The 15724-nt window shown below is 42.1% G+C and overlaps 1 protein-coding gene and 1 pseudogene across 4 annotated transcripts in view; one reads left to right on the forward strand and one right to left on the reverse strand.

Annotated features, from left to right (window-relative positions):
* Positions 1-15724, forward strand: part of Sin3a (SIN3 transcription regulator family member A) — a 64722-nt gene that overhangs the window by 47783 nt on the left and 1215 nt on the right. For all 4 annotated transcript variants that reach the window (XM_059267942.1, XM_059267943.1, XM_059267944.1 and 1 more), the window contains exons 17-20: positions 1518-1691; positions 6235-6327; positions 8760-8854; positions 14229-14436. In XM_059267942.1, the coding sequence (XP_059123925.1) occupies positions 1518-1691; positions 6235-6327; positions 8760-8854; positions 14229-14436 (570 nt within the window). The remainder of the gene's footprint in view (positions 1-1517; positions 1692-6234; positions 6328-8759; positions 8855-14228; positions 14437-15724) is intronic.
* Positions 4191-4282, reverse strand: LOC131915789 (U2 spliceosomal RNA; annotated as a pseudogene).

The following is a 15724-nucleotide window of genomic DNA, read 5'->3' on the forward strand; positions in this document are numbered from 1 at the left end:
TAAAAGAATAGTGAGGGAAATCAAAACAGAACTAGTGACTAGTGGGATGGGGATGGGGATGTTGCCCGTGGTTGTAGCACTTGCCTAACATATGTCATGGCCTGGGGTTGCCCCAGCAACCAGTGCATACAAGATTCAACTTTCTACGGTTGTTAACATAAGTCATTAAGTCTAGTAAGTCTGCTGCAAGCCCCTCCAAAAAAAGGTTAACAATTTTCAACCACATTTAGCTTGTATTGAAAATGAACAGTTGAGGTGAAGGATGTAACTTTATATGGTCCTGGGTTTAATCTAACCCAGCCTTAGGAAAAAATTAAAAGAATTAATGTGCACAATTTAAGGACTATACTTCTGCCAAATATGGAATAATCATTGGCCTGCTAGTGAGCAAGTTGGCCCTGGGTTAAGAACTTGACTTCTAGTTCCAAGTCTGCTCATTAGTTGAGCTCCTGGGGGCAGGTAATGAGGAGACCAGGTCTCTATATAGCCCTGGCTGTCCTGGAACTCACTATGTACACCAGACTGGCCTTGAACACAAAATGATCCATGTACTTCTGCCGCTTGAATGCTGGGATTAAAAGCGTGAGCTACCACACCTGGTTTATGCAGCAACTTCTTAAGTTTCAGGTTTTGTACAAGGATTAGGAATCCCAGAAATGGACTTAGAAAGTGGCTCAGCAGTTAGGAGCACTTGCTATTCTTCTCAGCACCCACATGGTGGCTCCCAACCTCCTGTAACTGCAGTTCTATGATATCCAGTGTTCCCTTCCAGCCTCTGTGGGCACCCAAACTCATATAGCTGACACACCACAGGCTCACAGAATGCATATAAAAAATTTTTTCAAAGTCACATGGATCTTGTTTTTAGAGTTCTCTGATGTGCCTCTCCACACCCCAAGTCCCATAAGTTTATTATTTAACACACAAAAAAATTTCTTACAATAGGGGATTTCTTCCATTCTAACCTGTTTTCCAAAGTACTTGTGGATTGGATGAGAAATATATGTGAAAACAAAATTGTAAACAATTTAAAAATACATGGAGGTGGCATGGAATACAAACTATGGAACCTGGCATGGTGGTATACATAATCCCTAAACCTGGGAGGTGGAGACAGGAAGATTAGGATTTCAAGGTTATCTCTCAGCTACATACTAAATTTGAAGCTAGCCTAGAGTACATTAGACCCCGTCACAAACAAAAACAAAAGCCAGTAACTGCAAAGCATTTTTTTTAAGATACTTGGAATGACATTTTATTTACTTTGCTAGGAAACATGAGCGGAAATCATTATCCCACTGAGACTTGGTTTTGCTTTTAAATATATGTGAGTTTTCTTTATGAAGTGTTCATAAAGGCAGGAGATCCTGACTTGGTTATTTTCTATGAAAATGATAGTGCTTAACTTTGTAAATTTAAAAAAAAAAAAAAAAAAACCAAAAATGTTGTAAGTGGAATGACCAGAGGATAGGAGAGGTGCTTTCCTGGCTCACTGGCTGGCCTGTGCTTTGTTCTAGCTGCAGCACATCGTCAGCGATGAGGTCTGTGTGCAGGTTACTGACCTATACTTGGCAGAAAACAGTAACGGAGCCACCGGAGGCCAGCTGAACACTCAGACATCAAGGAGCCTTCTGGAGTCAACGTACCAGCGGAAAGCAGAGCAACTTATGTCAGATGAGAACTGCTTTAAGGTAGGAGTTACTCATTTAGCCAGCTGCTGCCGCCGTTAATCTCCAAAAACAAGTCTGTGTTGGACAGTCTACTTCTGACCTCCTCTGCCGTTCACTCCTTCATTCTCTCGTTTGTTATGTGTATGTGTTTTGAGTACAGGTTTGAGTGTGTATGCATGTGTGTGCACATGGTCTGCTGCAGGAGGTGTACACCTTACAGGTTTTGTGTCTCCCCCCACCACCTTCCTTTTCTTTCTTTTTTTAATAGTTTGTCTCATTGGCCTGGAGCTCACTGAATTTTCTCTGGTGGGCTGGCTTTCTCTCCAGTGCTGTGATTATGAGCCAGAGTTGTACATGAGTACTGGGAATCAAACCAGATCCCCGTGCTTGTTTGGCTGCAAGCACTTTACCAACTGAGCTGTCTGCCCAGTTACTTTGGTTTCACTTAAAAAAAAAAAAAAAAAAAAAAAAAAAAAACCCAAACAATGAAATAAGCAAAACCAAACTTGGTTGATCTCAGAGCTTTTAAAAAACTACAATGCTAGCTGGGTGGCTAGCATTAAATTCACACATGGAGGCTTATTCTTACTTATGAGTGCTTGGCCTTCCTTAGCTTGGCTTGTTTCCTTTTCTTAAATTATCCCATCTAACTTTTGCCTCTGGGCTTTTCACATTCTCTTACTTCTGTAAATCTTATTCTTTTTTGTTGGTGTTGTTTGTTTGTTTTTGTTTGTTTTTCGAGACAGGGTTTCTCTTTGTAGCTTTGGCGCCTTTCCTGGAACTCACTCTGTAGCCCAGGCTGGTCTTGAACTCATAGAGATCCACCTTCCTCTACCTCCCTAGAGCTGGGATTAAAGGCCTGCGCCACCACTGCCTGGCTGTAAATCTTACTCTTACGTACTCTCTGGCTTGCTGATGTCCTCCGCCTTCTTTGGCTCCTCCTTTTTCTCTCCCAGATTCTCCTTCTATTTATCCTCTCTGCCTGCGAGCTCTGCCTATTTCTTTCTCCTGCCTCACTATTGGCCGTTCAGCTCTTTATTAGACCATCAGGTGTTTTAGATAGACAGAGTAACACAGCTTCACAGAGTTAAACAAATGCAACATAAACAAAAGTAACACACCTTAAAATGATATTTTACATGTTCCCAGCGCTGAGCTGTCTGTTTAGCCCCTTGAAAATGCACATTTTAAAAGAGCTGGTTTAATTATTCATTCCCCAGGATCATCAACATAGTTTTTACAGCTACTTTTTTCTCCCTTCCCCTCATCTTCCCTTCTGTTTTTTTTTTTTTTTTTTTAATGAGACAGGGTCTAGCTATGTAACAGTCTATTCTTAAATTATAGATCCTCCTTTCTCAACCTCCAGAATGATGGCATTACATTGTAGATATGACCCTGTGTCCGGCTATATTTCATTGGGATGTAGATTAGTTATAGAATACTTGGACCGCATTTGTGAAGCCCTGAGCTATTCCTACCTCACTTCTGGAATCCTAGCACTCAAGAGGTTAAATTTAGGAAGATCAGAAATTCAAGGTCACCCTCCTTACTCACCTCAACCCATAAAAGAAATGCCTATAATTGGGTATATCAGGTAGTTTTTATTGTAATAGGTAACTATAAAAACAAGTAATCAGAAACAAACCCCCATGTCTAACACACTGTGGAATTAAATTGCAGCCTCTTGTGAATACTGGATGGCATTTATATTACAATTCCTCAAAATTAAATACAGCTAAGCCAACAATAGTGGTTAAAAAAAACTTTTTACCCCAACAACTCAGGAGGCAGAGGCAGGTGGCTCTCTGTGAGCTCAAGGCCAACCTGCTCTGCATAGTGAGTTCCATGACAACCAGGGCTACATAGGAGAACCCTGTCTCAAAAAAATAAACAAACACAGCCTGTTATGGTCCTCTGGGAGCTGAGAGGAGGGTGAAGTGTTGAATCACTTGCACAGTGTATAATGTAACATGTTTTTATTGTTCTTACTGTTTGTTTGTCTCAGATTTGTTTTAGGTTAACTATATTATTTTTGCTAGATTTTAAGTTTTAGGAACAGATTAGGGTTTTGTGTTTTTTTAAATAGCCTCTCTAAAAGGCATACTGCAAGCCAGTGAGCTTCCATCTTGCTGCATCTGCCAGAATCGTAACATGGCCTTTCACAATCCTCGAATTCTAGTTTCTTTCTGTGTCAATGAAGAAGGTTGAAATTAAGTTTGCTTTTTTATTATTACTTTTTGAGATAGAGTTATCAAGCTGTCCTTAAACTGCCACGTCACAGGTGACCATATTTTAGCCTTTGAGCATCTTGCCTCCACATTCTTGGTTCTAGAATTAAAGCAGTGTCCTGCTGTGACCAACTTACCACAAATTTACTTGTAAAAAATGGAATTGCCCATGGGAATTTTATTTTTTTATTTTATGTGAATGTTTTGCCTGCATGTATGCATAATTTTCTTATCTTCAGTAAACTGAGTCAGGACATTGAGAAAGCCAAGGTTCCAGAAAAGGACAGCTGTTAACGGGTTTTTATAAAATATGGCATATAACTGCCCTTATCAGTGTTTTGATTTATACTACACTTGATCTTAGCCAAAAGGCCGAGAAGCGATCAGTGTTTTGATTTATAAATGAATGTTTTTAAAATCATACACATATTATTAGCAAAGTATTAGAATCCAGAAGGGTTTGTTTGTGGCTCTGTTTTTAGCCCAGGTTTGTCTGAAACTGACTCTGTAGGCCGTACTGTTGGCAGTCAGTCCTCTTGCCTCGCCTCCTTTGTGCTGGAATTACAGGCGTGCACCATCACACCTAGCTTCACAGAACCTTCTAAAGACTGTGTGTGTGACAGGAGCCAGGTCTCTCCTCCCACTGTGTAGACTTCAGGGTTTAAGCTCAGGTTGTCAGCTTGTCAGTAAGTACCTTTACCCACTGAGCCATCCGGCTAGTCCAACAGAACATTCTTTGTAATTTCTTTCAATTTTTAAGTTTTGAAAATTTCACACATGAATACTATGTTTATGTCATTTCTACCCCTTTCTTTCCCCCTTCCAGTTTCTCCTGCGTTCCTTCCCATTTGCTCTCTTTAATTTTCACTGTCCTGTGTGAATACAGCCCATGGAATCCATTTGGTGTTACTTAGATGTACATATATTTAGGACTGACCACCTGCAGTAACCTATCAGGGCTTGTCACTAGAGAAAATAGGTTCTCCCTCTCTCAACAGCCATTGACTACCTGTAGCTCTTCCATCTAATGATGGACCTTTGTGAAATTCTCCCCTCTACCATGGAATACCAGCTGATGACATTATGCAGGTCTTGTTTAGGTAACCCTATTTTTGAGATTTCATGGATGTGGCTTCCCTGTTATGTCTAGAAGACACTATCTCAAAACCGATCCCCTGGTCTTCTGGCTCTTACAGTCTTTGTGACTCTTCTTTCTTAATCTTTGCTGAACCTTAAGTGTAGGGCTTGCATTGCAGATATATCAGTTGGGGTCATGTGGGGTGTTTACCCAACCACCTCCACAGTTCCCCAGAGTTTTCTTGAGTGCGAGCAGCAGGAAATATTAGATAGAAGGATTTATTGCAGAGAATCTTGCGGAGATAAACAGATAGAAAATAAAGGATAGCCTCGAGGGCCTGGAACCTTTTCCAACAGGTGCCAACTGTCTCTGCCCCAGGGTTTTTATAGAGACGCCAAGGGGTGGAGCAAAAGACCTCCTCCCCAGCACAGCCAAGTGCAGACCATCTCAGACACCTGCACTCAGGCCCGTGGTCCTAATCATCCTCTATGCGGACCTGCTGGGTAAAACCACGAGGAACCTGAGAACGGGCTCCCACAGGGTCAGGCACACCATGGTCAGTCATGTTCTGCATTTTGACCAGTTGTGGCTCTTTGTAGTAGTCCCTACCTGCTGCAGAAGGAGGCTTCTCTGATAAGGGCTGAGAGCTCCACTTTGACCTAGCTGGATTGGGGTGTGAGCTGTGTAACCTGAGCAAATGAACAGTTACTAACTTAAAAATTGTTTTTAAGATGTATTTTTATGTGTAAAGATGCTTTGACTTCATGTATGTTTCTATACCATCTGCATGCAATGCCCTCAGAGGCCAAAAGAGGACATTGTATCCTCTGGAACTGGAGTTACCACCATGTGTCAAACCCAGGTACTCTAGAAGAACAGCCAGGGCTCTTAACTTCTGAGCCATTTCTGCAGTCCCACTTTATCTTTTTTTTAATCAGCAGCTTTTCAATGTCCTCATCTTTTTTCGTTGGAACAAAATTTTATTTATTTTTTTAAATAATTTATTTTTATTTTCTCTGCATTGATGTTTTGCCTGCATGTATGTCTATGTGAGGCAGTTGTTAGCTGCCATGTGGGTGCTGGGAATTGAACCCGGGTCCTCTGGAAAAGCAGTCAGTGCTCTTAATAACTGAGCCATCTCTCCAGCTCTGGAACAAAATTTTAGAATTTTAATACCTTTCCACCTACAGTATGACAATCTAGGTTTATGGCCCTAGAAGTTTTGTTTTGTTTGTTTATGCTCTGCTTCTGTTTTCAGCTAATGTTCATTCAAAGTCAAGGCCAGGTTCAGCTGACCATTGAGCTTCTGGACACAGAAGAGGAGAACTCAGATGACCCTGTGGAAGCAGAGGTATGGACAAGTACATTACACATAGAGCTTGCCTAGTTGCCCTGAATTCTGGGGGATTCTGAAGCTCCTTAGGGTTCCTGTGATTATGTTTTTAGGATTTACTTTTATTTTATGTTATGTTATTTATTTATTTATTTATTTATTTATTTATTTATTTATTTATTTATTTATTTATTTATTTTTGAGACAGGGTCTCTCTGTATAATCTTGGCTGTCCTGGAACTTCCTCTGTAGACCAGGCTGGCTTAGAACTCAGATATCCACTTGCCTTTGCCTCCCGAGTGCTGAGATTAAAGGCCTGTGCTACCACCACTGATTTAGGGTGCATGCGTGTGTGTGTGTGTGTGTGTGTGTGTGTGTGTGTGTGTGTGTGTGTGCGCGCGCGCGCGCGTTATGGGTGCTGGGAACAGAACTTGGAGCCTCTAAAGAGCACCAAGTACTCTTAACCACTCAGGCATCTCAAGCCCTCCAGAAGGTGTTTTAACGGTTATTTAGAGTGTAGATTATTCCAACTAAGTCTACCCATATTCACTTTGGAGGCTGCAGTGGTAGTAGCTGTTTAGGGTCAGTGCCTCCCCTTTCCTCCTCAGTAAATACGGTTGGCAGCTTAAATTTTCCTTTTGTTTTTGTTTTCCTCTAAATGACTATAAATAGTAAATGAGATGCTTTTGTTTGTTTTGTGGTATCATTTGATATAGTATCATGTTTACTTACTTTTTTAAAAAAGATTTACTTATTATGTATACAGTGTATCCCTGCAGGCCAGAAGAGGGCGTCAGATCTCATTACAGGTGGTTGTGAGCCACCATGTGGTTGCTGGGAATTGAACTCAAGACCTCTGGAAGGACAGCCAGTGCTCTTAGCCTCTGAGCCATCTCTCCAGCCCTCATGTTTACTTTTTTGTTTTGTTTTTGTTTTTTGAGACAAGGTTTCTCTGTGTAGTCCTGGCTGTCCTGGAACTGGTTTTATAGACCAGTCTGGCCTCGAACACACAGAGATCCGCCTGTTTCTGCCTCCCAAGTGCTGAGATTAAAGATGTGAGCTACCACCACCCTGTGAACCCAGGAGTTTTTGACTCGGGTAATATATTGTCATTGGTCTACAATAATAATATAAAAAGGGGCCAGGCCACATAGATGATGTTCTGAAGAATAAGAAGAGACCATTTGGCTTATGTTTGCCAAAACTTTACATTTTTTTCAAGAGTTGCCAGAATTCCACATATTAATGTGGAAGGTTATCAGTGATACTGTTCTGCAGTTGTGGGTGGTGACACCCGTCTAGAGACCCCCGAGCAAGACCACCATAGAGTTGATATCTGATGCAAAACATACAGGGGTTTATTGATAACAAGCAAGCCCGGGCTTGGTCCGTGTCCAACACTCGACACGGTGGAGGAGGATGGCCCTGAGCTTTCAGGGTGAGGGGTTTTTAAAGGGAAAAATCACAAGCAGGGTGTTACAAGCCTTCGCATCATATAACCTTTGAATTTACTGGTTGGGGGTTACAGTTATCATTTTTGTGCGGCCTGGACAAGTCCCAGGCTTTGTTCTTAAGCTACCATGGATGCTGGCTGGGCAAGCACGTACTGACTGGGGGCTGACTCAGTGGCCCAGACTCTGTTCTTGTGCTGTCATGGAGGCTGGCCTCACACGTTCACATTGACTCATGCGTGTAGCTCTTAAGTTGGTGAGGGGTCCCAAGCAGTTGGAGTACGTGCAGAAAAGGAGCTACTGCAAGGACTATGTCTTTTGTTCGTGGCCCTCCCAGAAACTGCTTGCTCAAATCTCAGGTAACTTAAATTGAGGCCTGATCTCTGAGAGAAGACTGAGCAGCCTGTCAATGGCATCTGCTTGGTCCTTTCACACTTTCTACCAATTTAGTTTTGATAACCACCTCAAATGTACTATCTTGCCTGGCTAACAGTTTAAATATGTATTTCAATACCAAGTAACAAGCATGTTCTTGAAAGGGCATTACTTTTTAGTTTTACGGTTCTGGGGTTCAAAGGCAATCGCTTTACCACTGAGCTAACCTGAGTGACCCCCCTCTTTTTGGATAGGCTCTTTCCATATGGCCTTCACTGGCCTCAAGTTTGCAGTCATCCTATCTTATTCTCCCAGGTGCTAGAATTACTTTTTTTTTTTTTTTTTTTTTTTTCCGAGACAGGGTTTCTCTGTGTAGCTTTGCGCCTTTCCTGGAACTCACTTGGTAGCCCAGGCTGGCCTCAAACTCACAGAGATCCGCCTGGCTCTGCCTCCCAAGTGCTGGGATTAAAGGCGTGCGCCACCACCGCCCGGCTAGAATTACTTTTGTATACTACCACAGTAGGCTATTTTGTTCTTGAAATCTGTAGTCTGTACATTTTGTGGCAGGATTAGACTCCTGATGTAGCTGTTTTTATGATCTTTCTCTTATGTTTCTCTTTCTAGCGTTGGTCAGACTATGTGGAACGATATATGAGTTCTGATACTACATCTCCTGAACTTCGAGAACATCTGGCACAGAAACCAGTATTTCTCCCAAGGCAAGTCTGCAAAGTCACTGCTGGTGGTAATATATACTGTTCACAGCTTGGGGTGGGGGCAGGGAGGAGCTTCAGATTCTTGGTTTCCTATATTGTTCATCTGTTCTCTCTCCTGAGGATGCCATTAGAGCATTTGCTGGCTTACCTGTAAAATCCCCAGCATTCAAGAGGTGGAAGCATTAGAGAACCTGTAGTCCTCACTCCATCAGACGGAGGAGTGTGTGTCCATGGAGTAGTAGTGATTCACTAGCATACAGCCGTACTCAGAACTAGAGTTGTCACAAGAAAATACAGAGCAGAATCAGGAAATGAAAGAATTCGAGGGAGCTACATAAGCTTCTAAGAGTCCTCTTCCAGCACAGTCATATAAGTCATACAATTCCTCAAAACCAATACTGTGTTTGGAGAACTGCCTCCCAGAGAAGCTCATTAAACTGGATGCCAGGCTTTTTATTGAGGTTGACATGAAGTCCCCTATCCAACCAAGTGGTGATGGCACATACTGTTGGTCCCAGCACTGAGGAGGCAGAGGCAGGCAGATCTCTGGGTTCGAGGCCAGCCTGGTCTACAGAGTAAATTCTAAGACAGCCAAGGCTACACATAGAAACCCTGTCTTTCTATCTTGAAGGGGGGAAAAAGAGAAAGAAGTAGAGACCTTCTTCATGGCATGTACCAAAATTCCAGATGGAAGAATAAACAGTTTGAGTTCAGTGAACCAGGTTTGTGGTTTTGTGGATGGTAGAAAGGGCCCCAAATCTCTTGTAGCTACGGTGCAATTCTTTTCTGTATAGAACTTTAAAATTTTCCTCATATACAGGCAAGTTTAATGCTAATCCTCCAATTTTGAAAACTATTTTAGAAGTAGAAATTGGGTAGAAGAACCAGGTATGTAATTTATACCTGTAATCATGGTACTCAGAAAGTTCCAGCACAGGATTGCTGGGACTTCAACACTAGCCTGGGCTACACTATACAATCCTTCTGTGTTAATCAGGATTCTCTAGAGGAACAGAATTTACAGAATGAGCCTCTTTGTGTATATAGAAAAGGAATTTATTGAAATAGCTTACAGGCTGCGGTCCAGGTAATATAACAGTGGCTGCCCATGAATGGAAGGTCCAAGAATCCAGTAGTTGTTTTAAATCCAGTAGTTGTTTAGAAGGCAGATTTAAGCTGGATGTCTTAGCTGGTGTTCAGTATACGCCAGAATTTCAAAGAAGTAGCTCTAATGCTAGTGAAGGAATAGACTTGATACAGCAAGGCAAGAGCAAGCAGGCAAGGGGCAAAAGCTTCCTTCCTTATATAGGCGTCCATCAGAAGTGTGGCCCATGGACTGGAGAGATGGCTCAGAGGTTAAGAGCACTGACTGCTCTTCCAGAGGTCCTGAGTTCAATTCCCAGCACCCACATAGTGGCTCCCTCTTCTGGTCAAACATGCTGTATACATAATAAATAAATCTTTAAAAAAAAAAAAAAAAAAAAAAAAAAAAAAAGTGTGGCCCAGATCAGAGATGGGTCTTCTCAGCTCAAAAGATATGGATTAAAGGGGTGTCTTCCTACCTCAAAGACCCGGATTAGAAGTAGATCTTCCCACTTTCAATTAAGCAAAAGTTCCTTGCAGGTGTGCCCTCCTCCATGTTGTAGGTTTTCGTTAATTCCAGATTAGTCTAGTTGACAAGCACATCCTACCCTCTAAAAACAAAAGCAGTAGGGGTGGGTTTTTAAAAAAAAAAAAACTTTGAGATTAAAATCTATTTTAGAGCCAGGTATGGTAGCACACACCTTTTTAATCCCAGCACTTGGGAGGCAGAGGCAGGTGGATTTCTGTGAGTTAGAAGCCAGCCTTGTGAATTAGAGCAAGTTCCAAGACAGCCAGGACTACACAGAGAAACCCTGTCTTGAGAAACCAAAGAAAGAAAGGGAAAAAAGAAAAGAAAACCTTCAGTTCCTAAAAGTTGTATTCAAGGATTACTGGGCTTAGTCCCAGTGAGAACATTGAAAGGGTGCACCTAGAGAAAAGGTCTTTCCAGGTTCTCCACTCAACAGTCCATTTAGTAGACTTGAGTTGTTGTTATGCTCTTCTCAGCAAAATGGACATGGACTCTGTATCATCTCATCATGTCACATTTTAAGATTTATTTGGTTGGTTGGTTTTTGTGGTTTTCAGACAGGGTCTCATTATGTAGTCCTGGTTGTCCTGGAACTCAGTAGGTAGACCAGACTGGTCCTGAACTCAGAGAGATCACTTGCCTCTGCTTTCCAGATGCTGGGATTAGAGCCGTATGTCACCACACCCAGCAAAGCATGAAAACCATATTTTGGTTTTCAATGATTTGTCTGTCAGCTGAGGAGGTGGGTAGGTATATACAGGTATGTGCATGTGTTATAGCGCACATGTTGAAGTCAGAGGACAACTAACTTGTGGGAGGTGGTTCTTTACTTCCACCCTTTGGGTCCCAGAGATTGAACTCCATTTGATGTGCCTGTCAGCAAGTGCTGAGCCAACTCAGCAGCCCTGACTCCTTGTGTTTGGGGCCTTTATGCATTCTTAGGGCTTAAGTTCCCAAGAAAACTTTTATTCATTGTTATCATGCTAGTTGTGTTTGCCATATTAGAGATTAAAACTGAAAAACGGCTGGGCAGGGTGTCACATGCCTTTAATTCCAGCATTCGGGAGGAAGAGGCAGGTGGATCTCAGTGAGGTTGAAGCCAGCCTGGTCTACAAAGTGAGTTCCAGAATAGCCAGGATTGTTACACAGAGAAACCCTGTCTTGAAAAACCAAAAATAAACAAAACCAAACCTGGAAAAAGAGTTAGTAGCATGCTTGCTTAGTAGGCACAAAGCTCTGTTTGACCCCTAGGCTGTATCAAGTAGGCATGGTGGTGAATGACTGAATTCCAGCACTCATACAGGAAGATCAGGAATGAACATCATCCTTAGAGGTCAGACCCTGTCTCAAACAAACAAAAAGCCAAGATACAAAGCCCACTGTGTTTTCATAAATGATCTTACTGCAAAGCTAATTTAAAACAAATCTTTTTAATACAAATGAAGAAATTGTGGCCTTACTTGTGTATAGAGCTGTAGAGTATTTTCAGATGGTTATGGGTCCTGTCCTTTGATAGGCATTCTCCAAGTGGGTGGGCCAGATGGTAGAAAATGCTTGTTAGCATGCCTGATAGACCTGAATTCCATACCCAGAGTCCATGGACGGAGATCACAGATTCCCAAAGGTCATCCATCTTCTTGAGTCCACACATACATGTGCATGCATGCGCTTGTGCACACACATGCTATTAAGTTTTTAAAAAGACTTTACAAGTGGTCATATGCAGTGTCTGTGAGCTTTGTAGGGCACTAGCAAACACAGTGGTTTATCTTGTGCCCTGAGTAAATTGTTTTCATAGATGACTTTGTAACTTCTTCATATGATCAATTATTTGGGAGGCATTAACTTTGTTAAGTATACTAAATAAATAGCAATGTGTTTTACATTATTCCTCCAAAAGTCCCCTCTATTTCTGCCAGTGCTATTAGTTTCATCACAGACAAGTTTCAAGTACTGGAAAGCCATAGAGCTTATGGTAGCTATTGTCAGTTTATCAAAAGCTCAAGTTTATTCAAAAGTTCCAGTCTTATCATTGGCAATAAATATGTTGTTTTCCTTGAAGTAATGTGTACATTTCAGAAAATAGCTTGCATGTTCCCAGGGCTAAATTTTTATTCCGTTGTCTTTCATTTGTAAGTCTGGTAATTGCTCACATACCTTTCAAGAATATCTTCTTCCTTCAATACACAAAGGGGCTGCATGTAATTCCCATTTTACCACAGGACACACTAAAAAGATGGAGATGAGGGACTGGAGAGAGGGCTCAGTGGTTAAGAGCACAGGTTGCTCTTCCAGAGGGGACCCAGGTTCTCTCACTGTAGTGTATGAAGACAGTGAACATACCAACCACTCATAAAAATAAAATAAATCCACCCCCCACCCCGAGCTGAGGACCGAACCCAGGGCCTTGTGTTTGCTAGGCAAGCACTCTACCACTGAGCTAAATCCCCCAACCCTAAAATAAACATTTTTTTTAAAAAGACAAAAGGTTTTATAAGCAATGTAACTACTGTATTATGTCCATTTTTTTTTAAAGTAAAATCAGCTTTGTTTGGTGTCCATCTGTGATCAGAAAAGAATACAAAGGTTTCTGAGTATAATTTGTAGTCCCCAGAAAAATTTCTCTCCCTCCCCCCCTTCTCTCTCTCTCTCTCTCTCTCTCTCTCTCTCCCCCCTCTCCCCCCCTCCTCTCCCTCTCCCTCTACCTCTCTGTCTCTCTTCTAGACAAGGTTTCTTTGTGTATCAGCCCTGGCTGTCTTGGAACTCACTCTGTAGACCAGGCTGGCCTCAGACTCACAGAGATCAGCCTGCCTCTGCCTCCTGAGTGCTGGGACTAAAGGCATGTGTACCCCTACAAAGACAGGCTATTTATACTGCCAAGGCTGGCCTCCAGCTCTTAACCCTGAGTGCTGAGATTACAGTTAGCCCTACTGTGCTCAGTCTTTTCACCATCACACTGCCAATCCAGATGTGTAGTAGAAGGGACAAGTAACATTTGCTATTCGCAAAATAGTTTTGATTGCATACTGCTCTTAGAAGAATCTTAAGAATTGCTATCACGGGCCAGTACACACAACTGCTCACTTACTTAGGGAATGGTTTTTGTATTTTTAATGTTTTAAAGTAAGATCGTCTTTCCTTGTAGCCCAGGCTGACCTGGAACTCAGTTCTCCTGCCTCTGCCTCCTGAGGTACTGGGATTACAGGCCTGAACCACTACACCCAGGTTTGTGTTTTTAGTAGCCAAGTATGAGGCATAATGTAATTGTCTAGCTGACTATTTTTCTCCAGTAGATACTAGAAAGGTTCTCAGCACCATCCCTAACCCTTCCTGGACCCATTGACTGGAACAATCTTCTTTCCTTTGTATGTAGATACTAATAGGACATCCGGGAAAGATGTAAAGTAGCCCTTCAAGTAATTTTCTGTTCCCTAGTTTAGATGAGGGACTCCAGTTTAGAGGCAATGAAGGAATAAATTGGGATATTGCTCTGTAGCTGGTAAAGAGAACAAGACAGATTTGTGTACTGAAATGGAAAAAGGGTAAATGAAAAATTGAGATTAACACATAGTGTGATCAAGGTTGGGGTTTCAAGTAAGTATACATGTAAATTAAGTGAAACCATTGCCCATTTTCTACATGTGTAACTACCATCCTCACAAGTATTCTTGAGGCACATCTGAAAGAAGAACATTTGGTAGGAGTTGTGGGGATTTCATCTATATGTAGATGGTCTCTCAACATGAAGGGCTTTCTGCTTTGTAGAAATTTGCGGCGTATCCGAAAGTGTCAGCGTGGTCGAGAGCAACAGGAGAAAGAAGGGAAGGAAGGGAACAGCAAGAAGACCATGGAGAACGTAGAGAGCCTGGATAAGCTGGAGTGTAGGTTCAAGCTGAACTCGTATAAAATGGTCTATGTGATCAAGTCGGAGGACTACATGTACCGGAGGACCGCTTTACTCAGAGCTCATCAGGTAAGAACTGGTGGTTGCGATTTCTCTGCATTTCCCCCAGTCCTACTACAATGGTGTGATATATTTCCCTTTTATAAAAACCTCTTCCCGGAACAAACAGTTGTTATGTAAGCAGGTGTATTTGTTTGCTAAGGATCTTGTAACAGAGTAGCACAGACTTCATGGCTTAAAGGGTAGAAATTGTTGGGGATCTGTAGTTTGTGGTAGAATACTTCCCAGCACACCCAAGGTCTTTCTAGGCATGGGCCCCAAATGCCTGCTTCCCACACATAACATACAACATCTTGAGGTTCTGAGACCTAAAACCCCCAAGACTTATCTGTCAAAAAGCGTTGGACTCTTGAGGTCCCTAAGGGGAGAATAGCCGTTGGTACTGTGCTGTTTTAGTGTTCCTGGGTCATTCATGGTTTTTCTCTTGTATGTCTGAATAAATGTCATTTTGAAGGATGGGTGTATAGGATGAAGGCTTCAGAGTGTGGGCTACAGTTTAACCTTCAAGAGATGGTTAAACGCCTGATGTTACTTTTCTAAAAACGTTTCTCCCAGGGTTTACATTTCAGATTGTTTCTCATCTTTTGTTTGTGTGAACCCTGTTTTCAAGGGCTGTCTTACTTGTGATGTAGCATGTGTTATAGCAGGTTCTGGGATACAGCCACAAACTAGGGCAAGTGAGTAGTGTTTCTTTGCATTACTAAGGAAGTAAAAGGGTCAAGGGAACCAACATGGATTTCATTGGTAGCTTCTCAAATACAGGATACTTGAGACCTGAATAACAAACAAGGTGTAGAGTTAAGGGAGACGTGTTTCCTATATAACAGAAATGTTAAATGCAAGGCTGGAAAGAAGGAAAGGCACTGGCATATTAGTGAGAATAAGAACAGTGGTTCAGGGGAGAGCTATAGAGAAAGGAGACGTTGTACAGTTGTGAGGGTAGGCGAGATCACATTAGTCTCCATGGGCCATACGTTGGATTTTGTTTCAGATATACTGGGGCCCTTTTGTTTACATTTATTTATTTTGTGTATTCATTCATGTTTATGTGGCCTTGTGTTTATGGGAGTGTGCATGTCACAGTGTGAGCATGGAGGTCGGAGGACGAGCTGTAGGAGTCAGGTCTCTCCGTACAGGTTCAAGGATGGAGTATATGTCATTATGTTTAGTGTCGGGTACATTTACCCACTGAGCTATTTTGCCAACATGACTTTTTTTTCTTTCAAAGATAGCATTCTGCAGGGCTGGGGAGATGGCTCAGTGGTTAAAAACACTGGCTGTTCTTCCATAGGACCCA

Source organism: Peromyscus eremicus, chromosome 7 (assembly GCF_949786415.1).
Source record: "Peromyscus eremicus chromosome 7, PerEre_H2_v1, whole genome shotgun sequence".
Lineage (NCBI taxonomy): Eukaryota > Metazoa > Chordata > Mammalia > Rodentia > Cricetidae > Peromyscus > Peromyscus eremicus.